Below are 17,624 nucleotides of genomic sequence, written 5' to 3'. Positions count from 1 at the left end.
TTTGGTAGCACACGCAAGTAAATCCTCCAAAAATGTATGAAATCAATTTAAAAGGACATTAAAAATGGCAACACAGCCGTTATCGCTGAGTTAATGCGTTAAACACTCAAGAGGGAAATCTCACACTTCAGACTGGAAGGTGCTCCGATTGGACCCAGAAGCTTGCCAGGCTGTGTGCCAGGTGTCAAATTACAATAACCCGGTGCTACGGCCACCCCCTCATTTGCATCTGATGCATGTTTTTAAAAAGAAAATCGTCCTTCAAAAAGACAATTCAAGGGGAGCATTTCATTTGCAGAAAATGCATGGAGGAACAACGCCTCAAACCTCAAGGTGGCAGTGTTGAGTTCCTCTCAGCCATTTCTCCTCCAGGTGAGCAGTGAGCGAGGGATTTTTTAAGACACACTGTGTGTTTGATTACACGCTGCTGTGAAGCCTTTCAGGTTGGGGAAAAGACTCCTTCTGCTCTTAGTGGCCAGAGGCGGCATTACAGGCCCTCCATCCTGGAATCAGGACATTTATGTCTCCCGGCTCCTGCCTTCTAAAACACACAGCCCTGTGTATTTACACATTAAAGTTCTGCAAACAAATGGCGAAGGTGTGCGCTCTACCGAGTGCCCGCTCTAGTTTATAATTAGAAATTCTGCAATCTGCAATTCCAATACGATCATATAAAATAATAAGATAATTCTTTGGTTTTTCTTGTTTTAGAATGTTTTGTCCTTAAGAACGAGACAGAAAAAGCGTGACCCTGACCCCCACAGTTTCCCTTGTATTTTAGCAGCTTCCCATGGTAAAGCCAGTATTTGTTCTTTGCACCTTTGGTTCTTGCAGTTCGTCTTTATCTGTTTGCATTCCCAGAATGAGGAGCCAGTGTTTTCCAAGGACTGCTCCACTTTCTTCATCACCATGGCCCTGAAGCACGGCGGCCAGGGGACGTTCAACCACATCACAATGATCTCCAACCAAGTAAAACCATCCCAAACTTTTAATGAAAAGAAGGTTTACATTGTTTTAATGCAACTTCTCATTTCTCTGCACTTTTCTTTCATTTGCTTCTCTTATCTGACCCGTCGACAAAGAGGAAAAAAAACAGAAGCCGTCCAATTATTCACACGGCTCATATGGTTCCATTTTGAAGTCTCATCATTTTAAATTACATCCCAACTACATTTCCTGAAACTGCAGAGAATTAAGAAGGCATTTACTTGAAGACATTACAGAGAGCGCGGTACAGTCGACGCTCTGGAAAGTCAGTCACATTAATTCCAGTTCCTGCGGCGATAATAAGCCGAGAAAGTCTGGCGATTGAACGTCAGGACGAGGCAGTGCGGTTAAAGTCAACAAAGTGCAGCTCCTGCCGGCTCTTTGGGTCATGGGAGGTCAGTTTCATGCACTTTTCTTTACTCCCGTTTTTCTGCTCCTCAGTCAGAAGGTCAAGAGGTCAACGTCCGCCACCTGACCTCGGGAAGCTGGGAGGTCTCTCACATCCTCGCCTACGACGAGAACACCAACTCTGTGTGAGCGCCGACTCCGTTCAGTCCCGACACTGCAGCAAGAACTCGTTTCACAAACTGACTTTGTTTTTGAATTTGAATTTTGAATTTTTGAATTTTATTTTGGCAATCTTCAGAAAACAAAACGGAACGAGAAAACCCTCAGTTGACCAACTAAAATGATATATTATTGCTGTCCTAGATAAAATCGTTGCTCTTCTTTCTTATACCTGCTAATGATCTATGACTTAAAAAGCTTTTAAACTGGTTCATGTTGGTGCTTTGTTTAGTTCCTCCTTGAGGCGGTTCTATCATTTAGCCCCTGCTGTTGTTCTACTCCTCCTTTTCAGGATCGCTCTAGCATAATGTATCTTGACATGTAGTTTTCCTCTTTCATTTTTCAGTTATTTCCTGAGCACAGAGGAAGGTGCAATGCAGCGGCATCTGTACAGGTACTGTGTCTGTTTCTCCTTCAGTCGTCTTTTCAAACATGAAGGAACAGGTCCACTTTGTCGTTGTGTTGATGAGAGGCTTGGTACGTTGGAATATCTCCAGACTAAGCATGAGCTTGAAAACCGTTGGTGACTTTAAGGTTATAAATTACTTTTTGTCCTGGGCAGTGTCTTGAATGAGTTTAGCAAACTCAAATCATAGTTCCTCATAGAGCCGTAGATGTAGAAGAGGTACGAGAAGCCTCCTCACCAGCTTCATCAAGCAAAGTACCACCTTTTGGAGACAATGGTCATGTGACTGTGACTTATATTAAAGTGGTCATATTATGGAAAATTCACTTTCTAAAGGTTTTACAACAGTAATAATCGTCCCCATACCTGGACTGACGTCCCAGAAGTGAAGACAGTCTGTCCTCTCTGTCCCTGGCTTGTTTCAGTTTTTAAATAGTGTGTTGCTCCAACCAGCCAATCAGAAATCAAACCCTATATAGTGTCATCCGGGGTTTAGCCAATCACAATCAAGGTAGTCAAAGGGAGGCTTTGACTCTTCCCACAATTAGGCAGCTCTGCTCTGGCACATGGCACCACGAGAGGAAGTACTTCCTCCTCCTCCTCCCAAGATGGGCATGTGTGGGCGGAGCCAGTCCTATAAATCTCCTATAGCTGCTGCATTATGCTGGTTTTGGCCTCATGCAGCAGCTTTCATGGCAGCGCCGCCGACGTCTCTTCTCAGGTCTCAGTGTTTTGTTTTATTGTGTCACTACTGTTAAGAAAATGTGTTAAAAAATACAATTTTGAAATTTTCACTATTTCCTTGGTGGCTTGGCCGAGTTGGAGCCTGTTGCGGGCCGGTTGTGGCCCACGGGCCTTACGTTTGACAGCCCTGATCGATTCATACCCACCAAACCGTAAGTAAGAGTCTCTTTAGCTGAAAGGAGTGGTGTCGGGTTTTTCATCCTCATTTCTGTCTGATGGATCTGCTGGGTTCGACACCCCAGAGGTACTGCCTCTTCTCAGGTTGTGAAAAATTAAATATGCAGAGGAAGTCAAGGATGAGACCGATTTCTGATTTCCTGACCAACTCCACATGTCTTTGTTCTTCCTTGCCGCTGAGTACATGTTGAATTACCAAATCTAAAAATGGCTTCTTTTGTTTTTTCCTCTTCACACAGAGTGTCCTCAGTGGATCCGTCCCATAAAGAATGTCTGACCTGCTCCCTCTTCAAATCCAAGTGCAGCTACTATGACGCAGTCCTGAGCCCCAGCTACCAGCACGTCCTCCTGAACTGCAGAGGTAGTACCCACCGCCCCAACGTCTCCTCTGACGGCTCAGCCTACTGTTGATCCAGTGTCCTGATCTGGCTCAAACATTGAAATAGTTTTGATGGAAGCTGTGGAAAAGCCTCAAGGAATTGTACAATGATTTGGCTGTTGTACAGTTTCTGTTAGACAGTGGACGCTTTTCTTCTCTTAGTCTTCATACAGTGGTTTTTTCCGAGTCATTGATTGGTATTTCTTTTATGGCAGGGGTGTCAAAAATAAGGGCCGTGGGCCAAAACTTGGCCTCCTATCTGGCTTGACAAACCACCAAGCACACCGTAAAAATTTCAAAGAAACCATAGATTTGTTTTTTCTCTACCTTTCTCACGCAGTACCGAGCACAACAGAACACTGAGACCTGAGCTGAGGTATCAGTGACGCTGCCATGAAAGGTAGCAAACTAGCATTAGCCTCAAAGCCATGCTCTCAGGGTGAGTTTGTAAAAACACCCATAATGCAACAACTATGGAATACGTTGGTTTTTTTTAAACATTTCACTGTATTTCGCATTGGAAAGTTTAATTAAGTACTCATATTATGCAAAATTCACTTCCTAAAGGTTTTCCAACAATACTAATCGTCTCCATACCTGGACTGACGTCCCAGAAGTGAAGACAGTCTGTCCTCTCGCTCCCTGGCTTGTTTCAGGTTTTAAAAAGTGTGTTGCTCCAACCAGCCAATCAGAAATCAAACCCTATACAGTGTCATCGGGGGTTTAGCCAATTCCAATCAAGGTAGGCCCTCCTTTTGACTCCTCCCACAATTAGGCAGCTCTGCTCTGGCACATGGCACCATGAGAGGAAGTACTTCCTCCTCTTCCCAAGATGGGCATGTGTGGGCGGAGCCAGTCCAGCTCACAGAGACACAGCAGATTCTGAATGCAGCTCCTATGATCCAATATTCAAATGGAGGAAAATCAAGGAGAAGCTGGATTTGGGGAATACATTTTTGGTTACAACATTTTTAGACCAATGGGACCATGTGAAAATGTTGAAAACCTGAATTATATGACCCCTTTAAAAAACAAGTTTCAAATGAAAATATACCATACAAACCATCTGTGACCACTAGATGTCACTGTCTGACAACAGAAAGCTGCTGCCGTAACAAAAGAAATCCTCCACTACTACTGTATTTCACAAGTTACACGGCAGAATTTAAACCAATAATTTTATATTATATAACTTGTAAAATAGAAATGGTTCCGCTGTATAACATGACCCTTTTAAAAATTACTTTATATTGAGATTATAGTTTAGATTACAGTTTTCAGTGTTAATTGTTTGGTTTTGCGAAAGTATTGACTTTTTCACATGTATACTTTGTGCCACAAAAAAATAGGTTTAAATTCTACGTGCGTAGAATGAGAGGTGACGTCCTTTAACATACGGTCATGCCAGTTACGCCATGCGTCAATACACTGATGCTGGTTCCTTCACGTTCTGCGGCATTTCCACGAATTGTTGAGAACCTGAAGGTGGCGCTGGAGCTGTGCAGTGTCAGTGAGTCGGGCGGCAAGCTATTTCTGTCACCGTAAGACAATTCTGTCTGAGATGGTGGAATTGCAGAGCAAACTCGAGAAAAGTTGTAACACTGAGGATAAGCGACACAGTCATGTTGTATTTTCTGATCTAAACTGGTGAAACCTTTCCCCTCAGGTCCTGGGATGCCTCAAACTACGCTTCACAAACTGAATTACATGTCTGGTAAGTTCTCTCTTTGGACTCTTTCGCTGACTTGCATCAGGTTTCTTGTGCTTTTGGTGGAGGCACAGATGGATTGTGGGAAAGTGCATGGATGAGTCAGCCGCTGTTTGCATTTTTAAGTTTTAAAGATTAAGGCATTAAGTGAACGGTGGCGGTTCACGTAAGAATTGTACAGAGAGAGACATAAAGACGGCATTAAGTTGCGCTTTTAAGTGCTTTGCAGGTTGTTGAGTGTACATCAGAGTCCCTCGAAGCAGCACCGGGGGACGCTGCAGCAGCTCAGCCTCCTCTCACACACACACACACACACACACACACACACACACACACACACACACACACACACACACACACACACACACACACACACACACACACACACGACAGGTGGTCATTAGCATTAGCATTTTCATTTACAGCGAAACATCTGGCCCAAGCCGCAGTGCCCCCCGAGCGTCCCGACTCCTGGAGCCGGATCACAGGAAGCACGACGTTAGGACCACTTTGACCTCTTGTCAGGAATTAAAAAGGCGGCGCCGGTTTGGAAGCAGAAGGCTGGGACTGTTCTTCTTCTCCTCCGCGGCTGTGGCAGCAGCTGCTCTTAACGGCAGCTGTACGCCAGAGGCCGCGGCGGCTTTCAGAGGAAAAGCGCTTCAAGTGGAAACAAATAAAAAGGCAAAGTCAGACATCACGTCCGAGTTAACCTCCGTTCCACCATCTGCTGCAACCCAGCGCAATTTCCTCGTTCATCATTTCTGGGAAAATTAAGTGGGTCCCTCGAGTCCGTCAACCAGGAATTCCCCAGTAGAGACGCATTTCTAGAAAAGCACAGGCGGCCCTGCAAGAAGGGACGATACAAAGTGAAGTGAAGGTGTGTGGAGCCGCATTACGTAATAATGGTGCAATATGTAATAATGTAATAAATTCAACCCAATATGTAATAATGTAATAAATTCAACTCAATGTGTAATAACGCTACATTTTGTAATAATCGTACGCATTTTGTAATAAGATTCTTGAACGCATTTTGTAATAACTTGTTACATTACAGTTACAGTTATTACAAAATGCTCTCTCTTTTTTTTAAAGAAAATAATAAATAAATCATCGAAATTGATGCCTTAATTAGAACAGCCATCATACCATCAGGTTAACTTTAAGCATTCCAGCTTAATTCAGATTTTATTTTTTTATTTTTTAAACCAGTAGGATGTTTTATTACTCAGGTCTAAATCAAACGTAACTGCATTCATGATAATGGAGAATTTGTTCACAAGCTAGAAACAAAAGCTAAACTTATTAATTATTACTGATACAAAAATTATAGGTGCACTGACATTTTGCAAGACATAAACACACATAATCTGCATTATGTTATGTAATTATTATAGATTATAAAAAGCATAAAAACACAAAAACAAACATTTATTACATGATGCGGCTCCACACACCTGCATTTTGTAATAACTGTTGCAATATGTCACAAGTTATTACAAAATGCGACGTTATTACATAATGAGTTGAAAAGGTATTACATTATTACATAATTGTTATATTATTACAAGGTGCATGTGAAATCTCACACAACCTGTCCCCGAGAAGAAGAAGAAAAGAGAACAAACAGTGGAACTAAAATCTTCGTCGTCACACAGAAAGCGTTCAGTTAAATGACGTTGAGCTTCTAATGAAGCAGAAAGAGTTCAGGCTCCTCCGTACGTCAAACATTGTCCTTGTGGTTCCATTCATTCTACACTTAAGGTTTCACGTACGTGTTTCATAACGATCCCGAAAATATCTCCACTATCTATAACATTTATGTTAAATGTGAACCGTTCTTTTTTTTGCCTGAAATAAATAAATAAATCTTCAAAAGAGCTGTAGGTGCAGCGAGCCATGTCTGAATGAACTTCTCAGAGCTGCTGTCTCATCATGTCATCCCACAGAGCACAAGATTCTGGACAGAAACGCTGAATTGAGACAAGCGTTGATCAACAGGACAGTCCCCAAGTGGCAACGACGGGTCGTACAGGTCAACGGCCTCGGTAAGAGTGTCCCAACAAACTTTGTAATGCTTTGTTTTTTTATTTATGTTTTTGTTGTCTCCCCCTCCACCGCCATCGCTGTATTTACCTCAGGTTGTGTGCCGATCAGAAGCCACGCTGGAAGCTCGGAGAAAAGAAAAGCCAGGCAGCCATGTTTACACTCGACTAGACGAGCTGCTTCAGAGCTCCGATCGCTCTGCCGGCCGCGGTAGTTGTAGATTCCTCCGTTCGGTAACCATCAAACAGGCCTGGAATCAGAAGCACGGCTGTACATTGTGTCAATTTAAAGGGACGGCTCGCCATATGGCTCCCCTTCGCTAATCTGTGTTCACTATTAGAGGATTCGGGAGAGGAATCTGCAGCCTTTACAGGCAGTCAGATGGTGAAACTGCCTTCAAACGCTGAAAGGAAACAAAATCACAGGCTCGTTTTTGTTGATCATAGAGGTTGTTGTGTATTTAGGATTTTCTTCAAAAGAGCCCCTGGGGCGGCTACAGACTGTTTGGATCCAGCAGAAGTTGGTGACGTCAATTGAGTCGAGGGTTAATGCACAGGAAGGACAGGAATGTCGATACATCTGATCCACCAAGATCCTGGATAAGAAGTCCTAAACTGCAGGTTTTCACCATGGAGTGGATGGAGAGCTGAGCACAAAATCAAATGAGATGTATTGAATCATCACAACAAATAAATCTGAACTTCTTCTGTGGAGAAGTTCTGTCTCAAAGTCAAACTGTTTGGAAGAAGGAGAGAAACTGAAGGAATTCAGAAAAGAGTGGGAGGAGTAAAACATAAAATATCCTAAAATAAAAGCTGCAAATAAAAGTCACATCTGACGAACTGCCTCTTACCTGGTAACAGCTGGATCCTTTTCAAATATTGTAAATCACATTGAAGGATTTGATTTAATCTCCTTGAGGTATAATCTGGAATACACAACCAATGTTTTCATATTCAGGAATAACTTCCGTGTTATTTTGTCTGTCACACAAAATCCTCGTGTGACCCAACGGCTTCTACATCCGTGTGGATGATATGATGTTTTCACCTGATTTAGAGCCTGTCCACACCAGAATGCATTGTTTTTGCTGATTATCCACACGGCGCATCGTCTTTGGAGCCCGAAAAGGTTTTGTTTTTTGTTTTTTTGTTTTTTTTGTTAGCACGCGTTCCAGAGTTGGGAAATTCTAAATCGCCGACTCAGCATTGAGGTGTGGAAAATGATGATCTCATCTTCTGCGATAAGGTTAGGGTCTTCTGCGTTTTTGGTGTATTTGGTGAGTCACAGCTCCCCCTAAATGCCTGGCATATGTACTACATCGTGTTGAGCCGTGTTCACAGTGACGTGTGGATGGAATTTGTTTTTTTAGAACGCTGCTGAGATAAAAGATCGTTTTGGCTCGTGTGGACGGGGCCTCATATGCACGAATCTTTAGTAGATCGGACTAAATGAAAACGAGGCTCCTGCTACTACATCTCCAGACGGTTGTCCTCTGGTCACAATCTCACAAACTTTAGTGTTTTGTTTGCAAATGGCACTTTTTTTTAAAATGTGCATTTTTACCTCCATAACAATGTGTACACTTCTTCTGTCAGGTTCACAGTGAAGTTAGAGACCTTCCGCATGAGAAAAGACATTTGTTCTCAGATTCTGAGAGTCTTCATCTAACATGATCCAACGTCTCATCTGAACTGGAGCTTTTGTTTTTGTGATTAATTACAGAACTTCGAATGGAGTTAATCGTCCCAATCAACTTGGATGAAGCCAAAGAGTACCCACTTCTACTGGTTCTGTACGTCGCTTCGTTTTAATTCACTCTCTCTATTCCCTCACGGGTTGTATTACTGCTGTCCTTTATAATGCCATAAAGCCTATAATTTATACTCCAGACGTGATTGAAATGCCCGTCTGCCCTTCCTTCAGTGACAGCGCCCCCGGTGGTCAGGCCGTGAGTGACCGCTTCTCGCTGGGCTGGGAATCGGTGCTGGTCAGTTCGGACAACGTGATCGTGGCTCGTCTTGACGGCCGTGGCAGCGGCTTCCAGGGCCGGAGGATCCTGCAGGAGGTCCACCAGCGACTGGGAACCGTCGACGTTCAGGACCAGATAGCAGCAGTCAAGTAAATACTTTCTTTCTGTAAAATGGTTTACAGAAAGAAAGTATTTACAGAAAGAAAGTATTTACTTTCTGTAAAATGGTTTACGGCTTTACCTTTCACCTGTAAGGAAAGATTTACTATCTCCTGCAATGAAGCACATCTTTGAACCGTGTACATGACTACAATAAAACACCATTTAGACTTCAGTCTGTGTGAGATAAGATAGTAACTTCAATAAAAAAAAGAAAAGAATGATGAAGAAAGGCACCTTGACCAGAAACCAATACGCTTTTTCTCTGCATTTGTAGAATTAAACCAGCTTGTCCTTTTGCCTTGCACTAAGTTTAAGACCTTGTGGAAACTAACAGACCTTCAGTTTACCTTCACAGTCTATGAATGCATTGGTTTCGTGTATTCAGCATCAGGTATCTGGTCCAATACTGCACGAGTTCACAGCGATGCCGATGGTTTAGAGAATCTTTAATATTTATGAGAATGACAAATATAAGGTACCGTATTTTCCTGACTATAGAGCGCACCTCAATAAAAGCCGCACCATCAAAGTTTTTAAAAAAAATTGGAAATGTACTTATATATGCCGCACCGGCCTAAAAGCCGCGGTTAACTACTGAACTGAATATTTAGTTTAACTGAACATAACTGAACTGATCAGTTTCCGAACGGTGCCCAAAGCATAAAAGTGCTTATCAAACAAAACAGAAAAGTTATTGATTGCTTTATTCGTCGTCCTCCTGCGCACTGAAACCATCGAAGTCCTCTTCTTCAGTGTCGGAGTTGAACAGCCTCAGAAGAGCTTCGTCACATACCTTTTCTGTGGCGATGTCAGTGTTGCTCTCCGTGTTGCTCTCCCTGTCGCTGTCATCATCCCGGGGTGAAGCTGCACCCCGCAACAGTCCAGCCTTCGTGTGGTTTCCATGATGAAGGGGTATGGGTTTGAAAAAAAATCTCTGTCTTGCCTGCTGCTTGCATGTGCGAAATGAAAATTAGCACTTTCTTCTTTTATGTTAAAATTTGACTTTCACCGGTCTCGTTTTTTTCACTTTATACTACAGCGCCCCCTGGCGGGTGAAGAAAAATCCACAGAAAAGCCGCACCACATTGTAAGGCGCATAGTTCAAAGCGTGGGAAAAAAGTAGCGGCTTATAGTCAGGAAAATACGGTAGGTTGTAAGTTATGTTCTGGCAAAATCAACAGGAGGAGGAAGACGGTTCGAACAACACCAGCAACTTAATCATCAGAGACATTTGGACCAGAAGAGTTAGTCCGATGTCGCTCATTAGTTTAACTGCAAGCCGTGCTACATGCTACATGCTATACGCTCTCACACGCCAGCGATGCTACATGCTAAGTAGGTTCTCACACGCCACCGGTGCTACATGCCTAACATGATATTTGCGCTCGGCTATCGCAGACGGTAGCAGTAAAGCGGTGCGTAGCGTCTATCTACACTCTGTCCTACGCCTTCTGTTGACGGTGTGGCTGTTAGAGGTGGTTTGCGGCGACTCGTAGCCGTCGCATGTTTCGTTTGCGTGTGGGGTATAAATTTGTGGCATTTAATAAGTGCTCATATCAGGAAGTAGCTAACGGTTAGCACTCGCCCTTTTAAAACAAAAGTGGTATCATTGCATCGCTGGTTTTGTTCCTCTTTATGTCCTCAGACGCTCCCAGCCTGGAGCGCAGACCTCATAAACTCCACCGATGCAACACATAAGTGCTTCATTCCCTTTTTGCTTGAATCACCCAAACTGCCTGATGCACTTTTGCCTTTAAAGTACCTTAAAAGTACTCGGGTAGCGTTCAGACATTCGCACAGGGATGACTCAGTCTTTCTTTCCAGGTACCTGGTCAGGCTGCCCTACGTCGATGGAAAAAGAGTTGGAGTTTACGGAAAGGTAACGTGGCCTCGGCGTCTGATCAACTCAAAATATGCATTTAAATCTGTGTTTTCTCAATGGTGCCATAATGTGTCTTCCTCCAAGGCGTACGGAGGCTTCCTGTCCACACTCCTGCTCCTCTCCCACAACACCGTGTTCAAGTGTGGCGTCGCTGTGGCTCCGATAACGAGCTGGAAGCTCTACGGTAGAACGAGGAACACACACACACACACACACAAAACATAGCAGTCAGCGATAATACCTGAGGAAAACAATGAGTCCAGTTTTAAGAACTCGGTCGATATCGCAGGAATACACTCTTTTTCAAGTGACAGTGATAGAATGATCTCCGGAGGTAGTAAGTGGCGTTAAGCGAAGAAGCCAACAGAATTGAAAGGATCAACAGTTGTGTGGATGAGAGCAACAATGCTGCTCCTGTTCGGTATCTCCCCACTAACCTTTCCGTTTCCTTTCTCCTGATAAAGGGTCGGCGTCGGCTGAGAAATACTTCGGCTTTCCTGTAAAAGAGGATCAGAAGTATCAGGTGAGTTCAGTTCTCCGATTTCTGATCGTTCCCTTCAAGTCGGAACTTCAAGCGAAGGCTCGTTCCTCAGACATGAAGGAGGGAAAGTTAGAGACTGAGAGACAATGGGCATCACACTTGGGTCAAAACACTGGAAAATCATACACAGCTCGGGCAGAGGGAGGAGTCTGCCATAACATTAAGACCACCAACAGGTGGGGAACCTACTGACCTCCAAACACAAGTTCACTTCTCAAGCCTGTAGCCACTTCCTCCACAAATCACTTCATATCTTCGGCGATCAAAGATCGTTGCTCTGGTCTCGGTTCGCCACTACGGAGTCGGTCCGTATCGTCGACTTGGTTCAAGCTTTTTCTGCCTTTCATGCACTTTTTCACAACTTTTAACCTTTAACAGTTGAAATAGTTTGTTAAATGTGACCAGTCCAGAGCTCTGCAGCCTTTATGACCAAAAGAGCCTTTTTTTGTGATTTCCACCAAATCTAATTTATCTGAACACATCGAACCTTTAAAATGAGGCTGACGCAGCTTCTAAAGGTGTTTTAAAAACCCGTACAAAAAACGGTATCTTGTGTTGTGCTTATGACTTTTCAATTCAAATTTCGGAGCATAAATATTTCAGTCGATTTTCAGCTGTTTTGGTACCTGAGTTTAGCAGCTTCAACCTTCATTTTTTCCAGACAACTTTGACATTTTACGATACACACACACACACACACACACATTTGGTATATTATTCAAGTTGTCTGTTTCATGGGTCTAATTTTCAATGTTAACTGTAGAGGACAATACCTTAGAATACGTACCTCAGAAAAAGCTAAATTGTATATTATGTAATTACCCGCTCATCATGCTTCCCTGTGCAGGAAGTTCAGTATGACTATACAGCAAATAAAGTTGTTTTTGTGTTTTGTCGGTTATAGTTGCTCCACTTGGTTTACCAACAGTTGTTAGCCTGTCAAATGTGTCCAAACACCAGAGCTTCCTTTTCTTTGATAACGTTGACATTTTGTGGTTGAGTTTCTTTTAAAGTAGTCCGATATTACAGGCTTTACAACTTCCTATTGAGTGTTATAAAATAAATAAAATGACTTCATATGGGTTTTTATCCCATTTTTCTCATTTTTTTTAACAAAAGTGTTTATTAGATCCGTCTTAGTTGTTTTATATTGTCTCATTTTAGTCACCCAAAAAATATTTTGTGTACAAAATCAACACTGGGATGAACACAAAATCATTTTTGGACAAATTGGAGGATTTTAGAGTCAAAATCTAGACTGAACAAGTTGAGGAAAGAGTAGAACTAAGAAGGGTCTCGGTCCGATGGCTCATAGATAAGAAGCTCAGAATAGAGATTTTCAAGGATTTAACATGTGCATCTAAGCTCCAGAGCAAAAAGTACAACATCCACTCAAGTCCAAGTAAAAGATTGTCGTGTAACACAGAGGTAGAATGTCCTTTCACTGTTCAGTGACGATGCTGCAACAATATAAATCCTTCAAAAGAAACACAACGAAGGAGAGACACGACCAGACATGACCAAACAGGCGTAAACTGGATGATCTGTAGGAAAAACAGACGTGACCCAGATTTATGAAACACAATGATAAAGACATTTGACTTTTAAAACCTGATGAACTACATTAACCTCAGACTTAATAATAAAAAAAATACAAGTAATGGAAGAAAACCCATTTTAAAAGACAAAAACTGAAAGTGAGTACATAAAGAATTCAGAGGGATTTAATGAGGCTGCAGGCGTCTGTTTTCCTCTGCTAATATGTTGCATCGCTCTGAATGTGGGATCACAGGTTTAACGTTAATTACCGGTGAATTAGATGTGAATGCGGAGCCGTTAAGACTGGAACGTTCTCTGTCTCTGGCAGATTTCCAATCTGCTCGGTAACATCACAGCGCCGGGTCCTCTGAACTTTCTCATCATGCACGGCACAGCAGATGGTGAGTATGGATGCAGGTGCTCACGATGAAGCAGGTATGTGAGTGTGGAACACAGACTCCCAAATATGCCAAATATAAGTGTGCGGCGATTCAACTTTTTCCAACAAATTTGAAAGATGCCGCCACCATCTATACAGTGTTTTTGAATTCTGTCGTCGAGGTGCCGTCTTTTTCTCAGCATCAGCTTCTGTTTTAATGATTTGCATCCTCACTTCTTTCATTTGTCAAATGTTTCTGTGTTTTTTTGTTGTCATATCATAATATATATGTTTTTTTTTTACTTGTTTCACAGCGACAGTTCATTTCCAGCATTCGGCTGAGTTGGTGAAGCTGCTGTCTGCGTCCAAAGTGAACTACACCCTCCAGGTGACTCATTTGTTTTAACCAGAACACCCATTCATGATTTGTTTATTGGCCTGTCCTAAGATGGTGAGGACCATAAATTAGCAATACATTTCTGTAAGTAATAGATTACTGAAAGTAATAAATCACTGTAAGTTATTTATGAAAACATTTTAAATTCATCATTGAAGTAAATGATCATTTCCTCATCAAATATGACAGTAATTAAAAAAGTTAATAATTTATTAATTGAAATTAGATTGAATAACATTTGTATTTATTAATTAATAATTGCGGGGCACCACCGGGAATCTGTAATTTTAACTAATCACCAAATTATCAGTCTCAGTTGAAAGAATTGACTTAAGTTAGTTGATATTTCTTTACAAAATACAACAGTACTTAAAGAAAAGAGTATTGTAGTGGTTCTAAGACTAAGGGGTGCGGCCTTTGTCAGGACAGACACAGACAACCAACCACACCTGCAAACAGTTTACTGCAACTGCAGTGGTCATGTCTGTGGATTGCAGAAGTCAGATTATAACATAGTAGCTCTTCATAGAAAGATTCACCAGATTCAAACCAGGAACCGCTTTTGCTATTTTCGAGGCGATGCATATCACAGCAGCACCGCGTCACTTGTTGAGTTTCCTTCGTATCAGCGTGTAAATCTCAAAGTGCAGCTAATTTGTTTCATCAGCAGAACTCGCAAGCAGATTTCAAATGGAAAACCAATTCAAACAGGAAGGCTGAACAGATCAACCTCCATGTTCTTAGTTCTCTCTTTTTTTTTCATATATCTGTATATTCTTGCATAGATTTTCCCTGATGAAGGACACGACCTGGTCTCCATCAAGAGCCGGAGCTACATGCTGACCTCGGTGCTGACCTTCTTCAGGCGCTGCTTCGAGGAGGAGGTGCCTGTTGACAAGCAGACTAAAGAAGATGAATAAGCCCATTGACACTCCTATGGAGAGATTTCTTTTTTTTTTTTTTCTTTTTTTTTTTTTGCAAAGTATGTACTGTAGCAACTGCTGTCATGAGCCAACCGGGAGAGGCTGTGTCGGAGGTGAATGGCCGCCCTCTGTTAGTGTTAGTGAAAAGTCTCCAGAAATACGATGTGTACCATAGGTGGCGTTGCATTCTTGCAAAACCGGCTCAGCGTGGTAATCTCTGGGCTGCTGTGTCAAATGACATGACATGACATGACATGACATGACATGATAGTCGCTGTATTCTGATGCTTTAGATGAGAGTAAGTCTTTGGAGTGTTTTGCACCATGTACAGAGTACAAACGTCAGGGAATCAAAGAAACTTGTATTTTTCCATTTCAGAACCTAACTTCAGCTGTGATCTACTGTGAATTCATATTTCCCACCAACAGATCCTGTCCACCTCTATTGATGTCAGTCAATTCGGAGAGGTCTCCTCATTAAACAGTTCCTGCAGGTGCCTTTAACCTCATACACGTCATCTCTCAACACCAGGAGCCAAAACAGACTTCGTCGCAGTACAAGACGATAACGTGATCGCATCTGCCTTCAAATTCTGCTTCCATCTGCACACAAAACCAGAGAAACGATAATAGATTATCTTTTCATTGCTTTTCTCTTTTGTTTTTCAAAAAACCTTTGTGCATCTATTTATGATTTAAGGTGTGTCAGGCCTTCACATTCTTTATGGTTCCTTTGGTTAGGGAACAGAAATGACTGATTGTAGCCCCGTTTACACGACAACGTTTTAGGTTTTCACCTGAAAGCTTTGTGGTTTAAACGGGGCCTGATTGTGACTCCAGAGCAATATATTTATTACTTCCAATAAGCTATGTATATTAGTAGTAGCAGATCATTATGCTGATCACATAAAAGTAGCCTGGCACTCTTGTTAATATCCCAAAATGTGACCTGAAACTGAGCAGTTGTGTAGCTTTCAGCAGAAAGTGTAGGGCATGCCTCCCATTCGGGAAGGGGGGGGGGGGGGGGGGGGGGTGTTAGGGGGGACTAATCCAGAAGCTTTGCATCAATTCCATGAGCTCTGAGATTGAAGTAACCCCCCCCAGAAATGACTGACATTGATAAAGATCAGTGACAAAATGATGGAAGCCTTTACGACTACACATGGGGAATCCCTCTTACTTGTCACTGTCGAGTAACTTGAAGGGATTCTCCTAAAGATGATTGACATGTTGTCCGAGACGTTCATATTCAACCCACAGGAAGCTGAAATCAGTAGTTTCTAGTTATTTAATTCATCCTGAAGGCTTATTTATTCTCTATGTACACATTAAAAACAGACATGTACGCTTCAAACACCATAAACGCCATAGATTTTATACTTCAGTACACTGGAAGGGAGATTTAAAGGTCCCATATTATACAGTATTTCAACAATTTCACATCGGTGTCAGACGTCGAGCAACATTGTATTCAAAGTGCCGAATTTCAGCTAAAAGTATAAAAGTCCCTCCAGTGAGCTCTACTGAGAACAGGCGGTGTCTGTCCAGGCCGACTCCAGGCCCAGCTCGAGGAGGAGAGCTTTCCGGTGTTTCAGATTAAGTGGGTTCCCTGTTAACTGGTGACTCTTTAGCATCCCTTGTTGTTGCTAATAACAGACGTTAAAAACTCGACAGAAATCCGTAGCTGTAATGATAAACGCCGTTTACCAGCATTTACAGTGACGTTTCCAAGTGTCGTACTTTTTGTGAGTCTTATTTTGACATATAATGATAAATTTAATTTAATAATATTGATATTTAATATTTTTTTAATATAATATAGTTGCCTCCTGGCTGGTATACAAACTGTCTGGAGAGCTAAACTTCAAGTTTTTTATTTGTCCCTTTAGGGGCGATTTGTTGCCAGAAGTAGTGAGAAAACTAAAATTGACCTTTACGAATCGGCTGTGATGCTTCACAACTACATTCTTGTTTTGGGGGAAGAAAGTTGAGAATGAAGCAAAACGTTCCAGAACTCCTACACTTTGAAATTCCTCCGGTCCACGTGATTCCAGGTATATTCTGTACATACATATATCCTGTACTGAATGCTCGGGGATAGCTCTATAACCACTAAGGCACCCACTCTGATTAAACCACACACAAAGAACTGTCAGTTTTTAAAAAGTCGATTTCAAGTTGCAAAAATATGAATAACGATCATAATATATTTGTATAACGCTTTTAAAAAACACTGAACGATGCACTCATTTTATTTTGGTATCATGAGTAGCGGATGGATCGTTTCCAGTAGGTTTTTGGGGAAAAGGCTAAATGAATCAGACTAACTGTACGTCTACATGTACTTTTATAAATCTCAATGTTGATCGTCCATTACCTTGTTAAACTTTGTCCGCTGGATCTGAGTGCCTGAAATTTAAAGTCAGAGAGCTCTTATTTATTTATCACATTTTACCGCTTCAACAGTGTAAACAGGCTTTATACACTGAAAAAAGAAACTAGTTGGACCAGGTTAATTGAATTGCTTCAGCTGGTAACATCTAAATGAATTATTATAACTATTAATTTTTTTATTATTTATTTGATTAATTGTTATAATTCTAACTTAAGTTAATGACTTAGATGAAGTTGGAAGAACTTGATTCATTTAGATGTTGAAGGATTTCAGTTAATTTGGTCCAACTATATTCATTTTTATTTTCAGTGTACGATCAGTCACACTAACGGCACCACTGGAAGCGACCTGGACTTAAATGTCTCACCTGAGTCTTCTGGACGAGCTGGGAGACTGGAAGTCGATCCGCTATACCAACTG

General features: G+C 41.9%; 1 protein-coding gene across 1 annotated transcript in view; it reads left to right on the top strand.

Annotated features, from left to right (window-relative positions):
- LOC308118723 (inactive dipeptidyl peptidase 10-like) overlaps positions 1–14,806 on the top strand; it is a gene marked incomplete at its 3' end in the record, with an annotated part of 131,168 nt that extends 116,362 nt beyond the window's left edge. Inside the window, exons 13-26 of the mRNA XM_080478234.1 lie at positions 862–969; positions 1,429–1,520; positions 1,901–1,948; positions 3,121–3,242; positions 4,927–4,974; positions 6,918–7,016; positions 8,740–8,809; positions 8,941–9,135; positions 10,973–11,027; positions 11,115–11,214; positions 11,495–11,553; positions 13,439–13,511; positions 13,804–13,877; positions 14,672–14,806. Of these exons, the coding sequence (XP_080334360.1) occupies positions 862–969; positions 1,429–1,520; positions 1,901–1,948; positions 3,121–3,242; positions 4,927–4,974; positions 6,918–7,016; positions 8,740–8,809; positions 8,941–9,135; positions 10,973–11,027; positions 11,115–11,214; positions 11,495–11,553; positions 13,439–13,511; positions 13,804–13,877; positions 14,672–14,806 (1,278 nt within the window). The remainder of the gene's footprint in view (positions 1–861; positions 970–1,428; positions 1,521–1,900; positions 1,949–3,120; positions 3,243–4,926; positions 4,975–6,917; positions 7,017–8,739; positions 8,810–8,940; positions 9,136–10,972; positions 11,028–11,114; positions 11,215–11,494; positions 11,554–13,438; positions 13,512–13,803; positions 13,878–14,671) is intronic.
- Positions 14,807–17,624: the final 2,818 nt, after the last annotated feature.

This window comes from Lipophrys pholis, assembly GCF_963383615.2.
Source record: "Lipophrys pholis genome assembly, chromosome: 13".
NCBI lineage: Eukaryota > Metazoa > Chordata > Actinopteri > Blenniiformes > Blenniidae > Lipophrys > Lipophrys pholis.
Note: the sequence above shows the minus strand (reverse complement) of the source record. Positions and strands in the feature narration are given on the sequence as shown.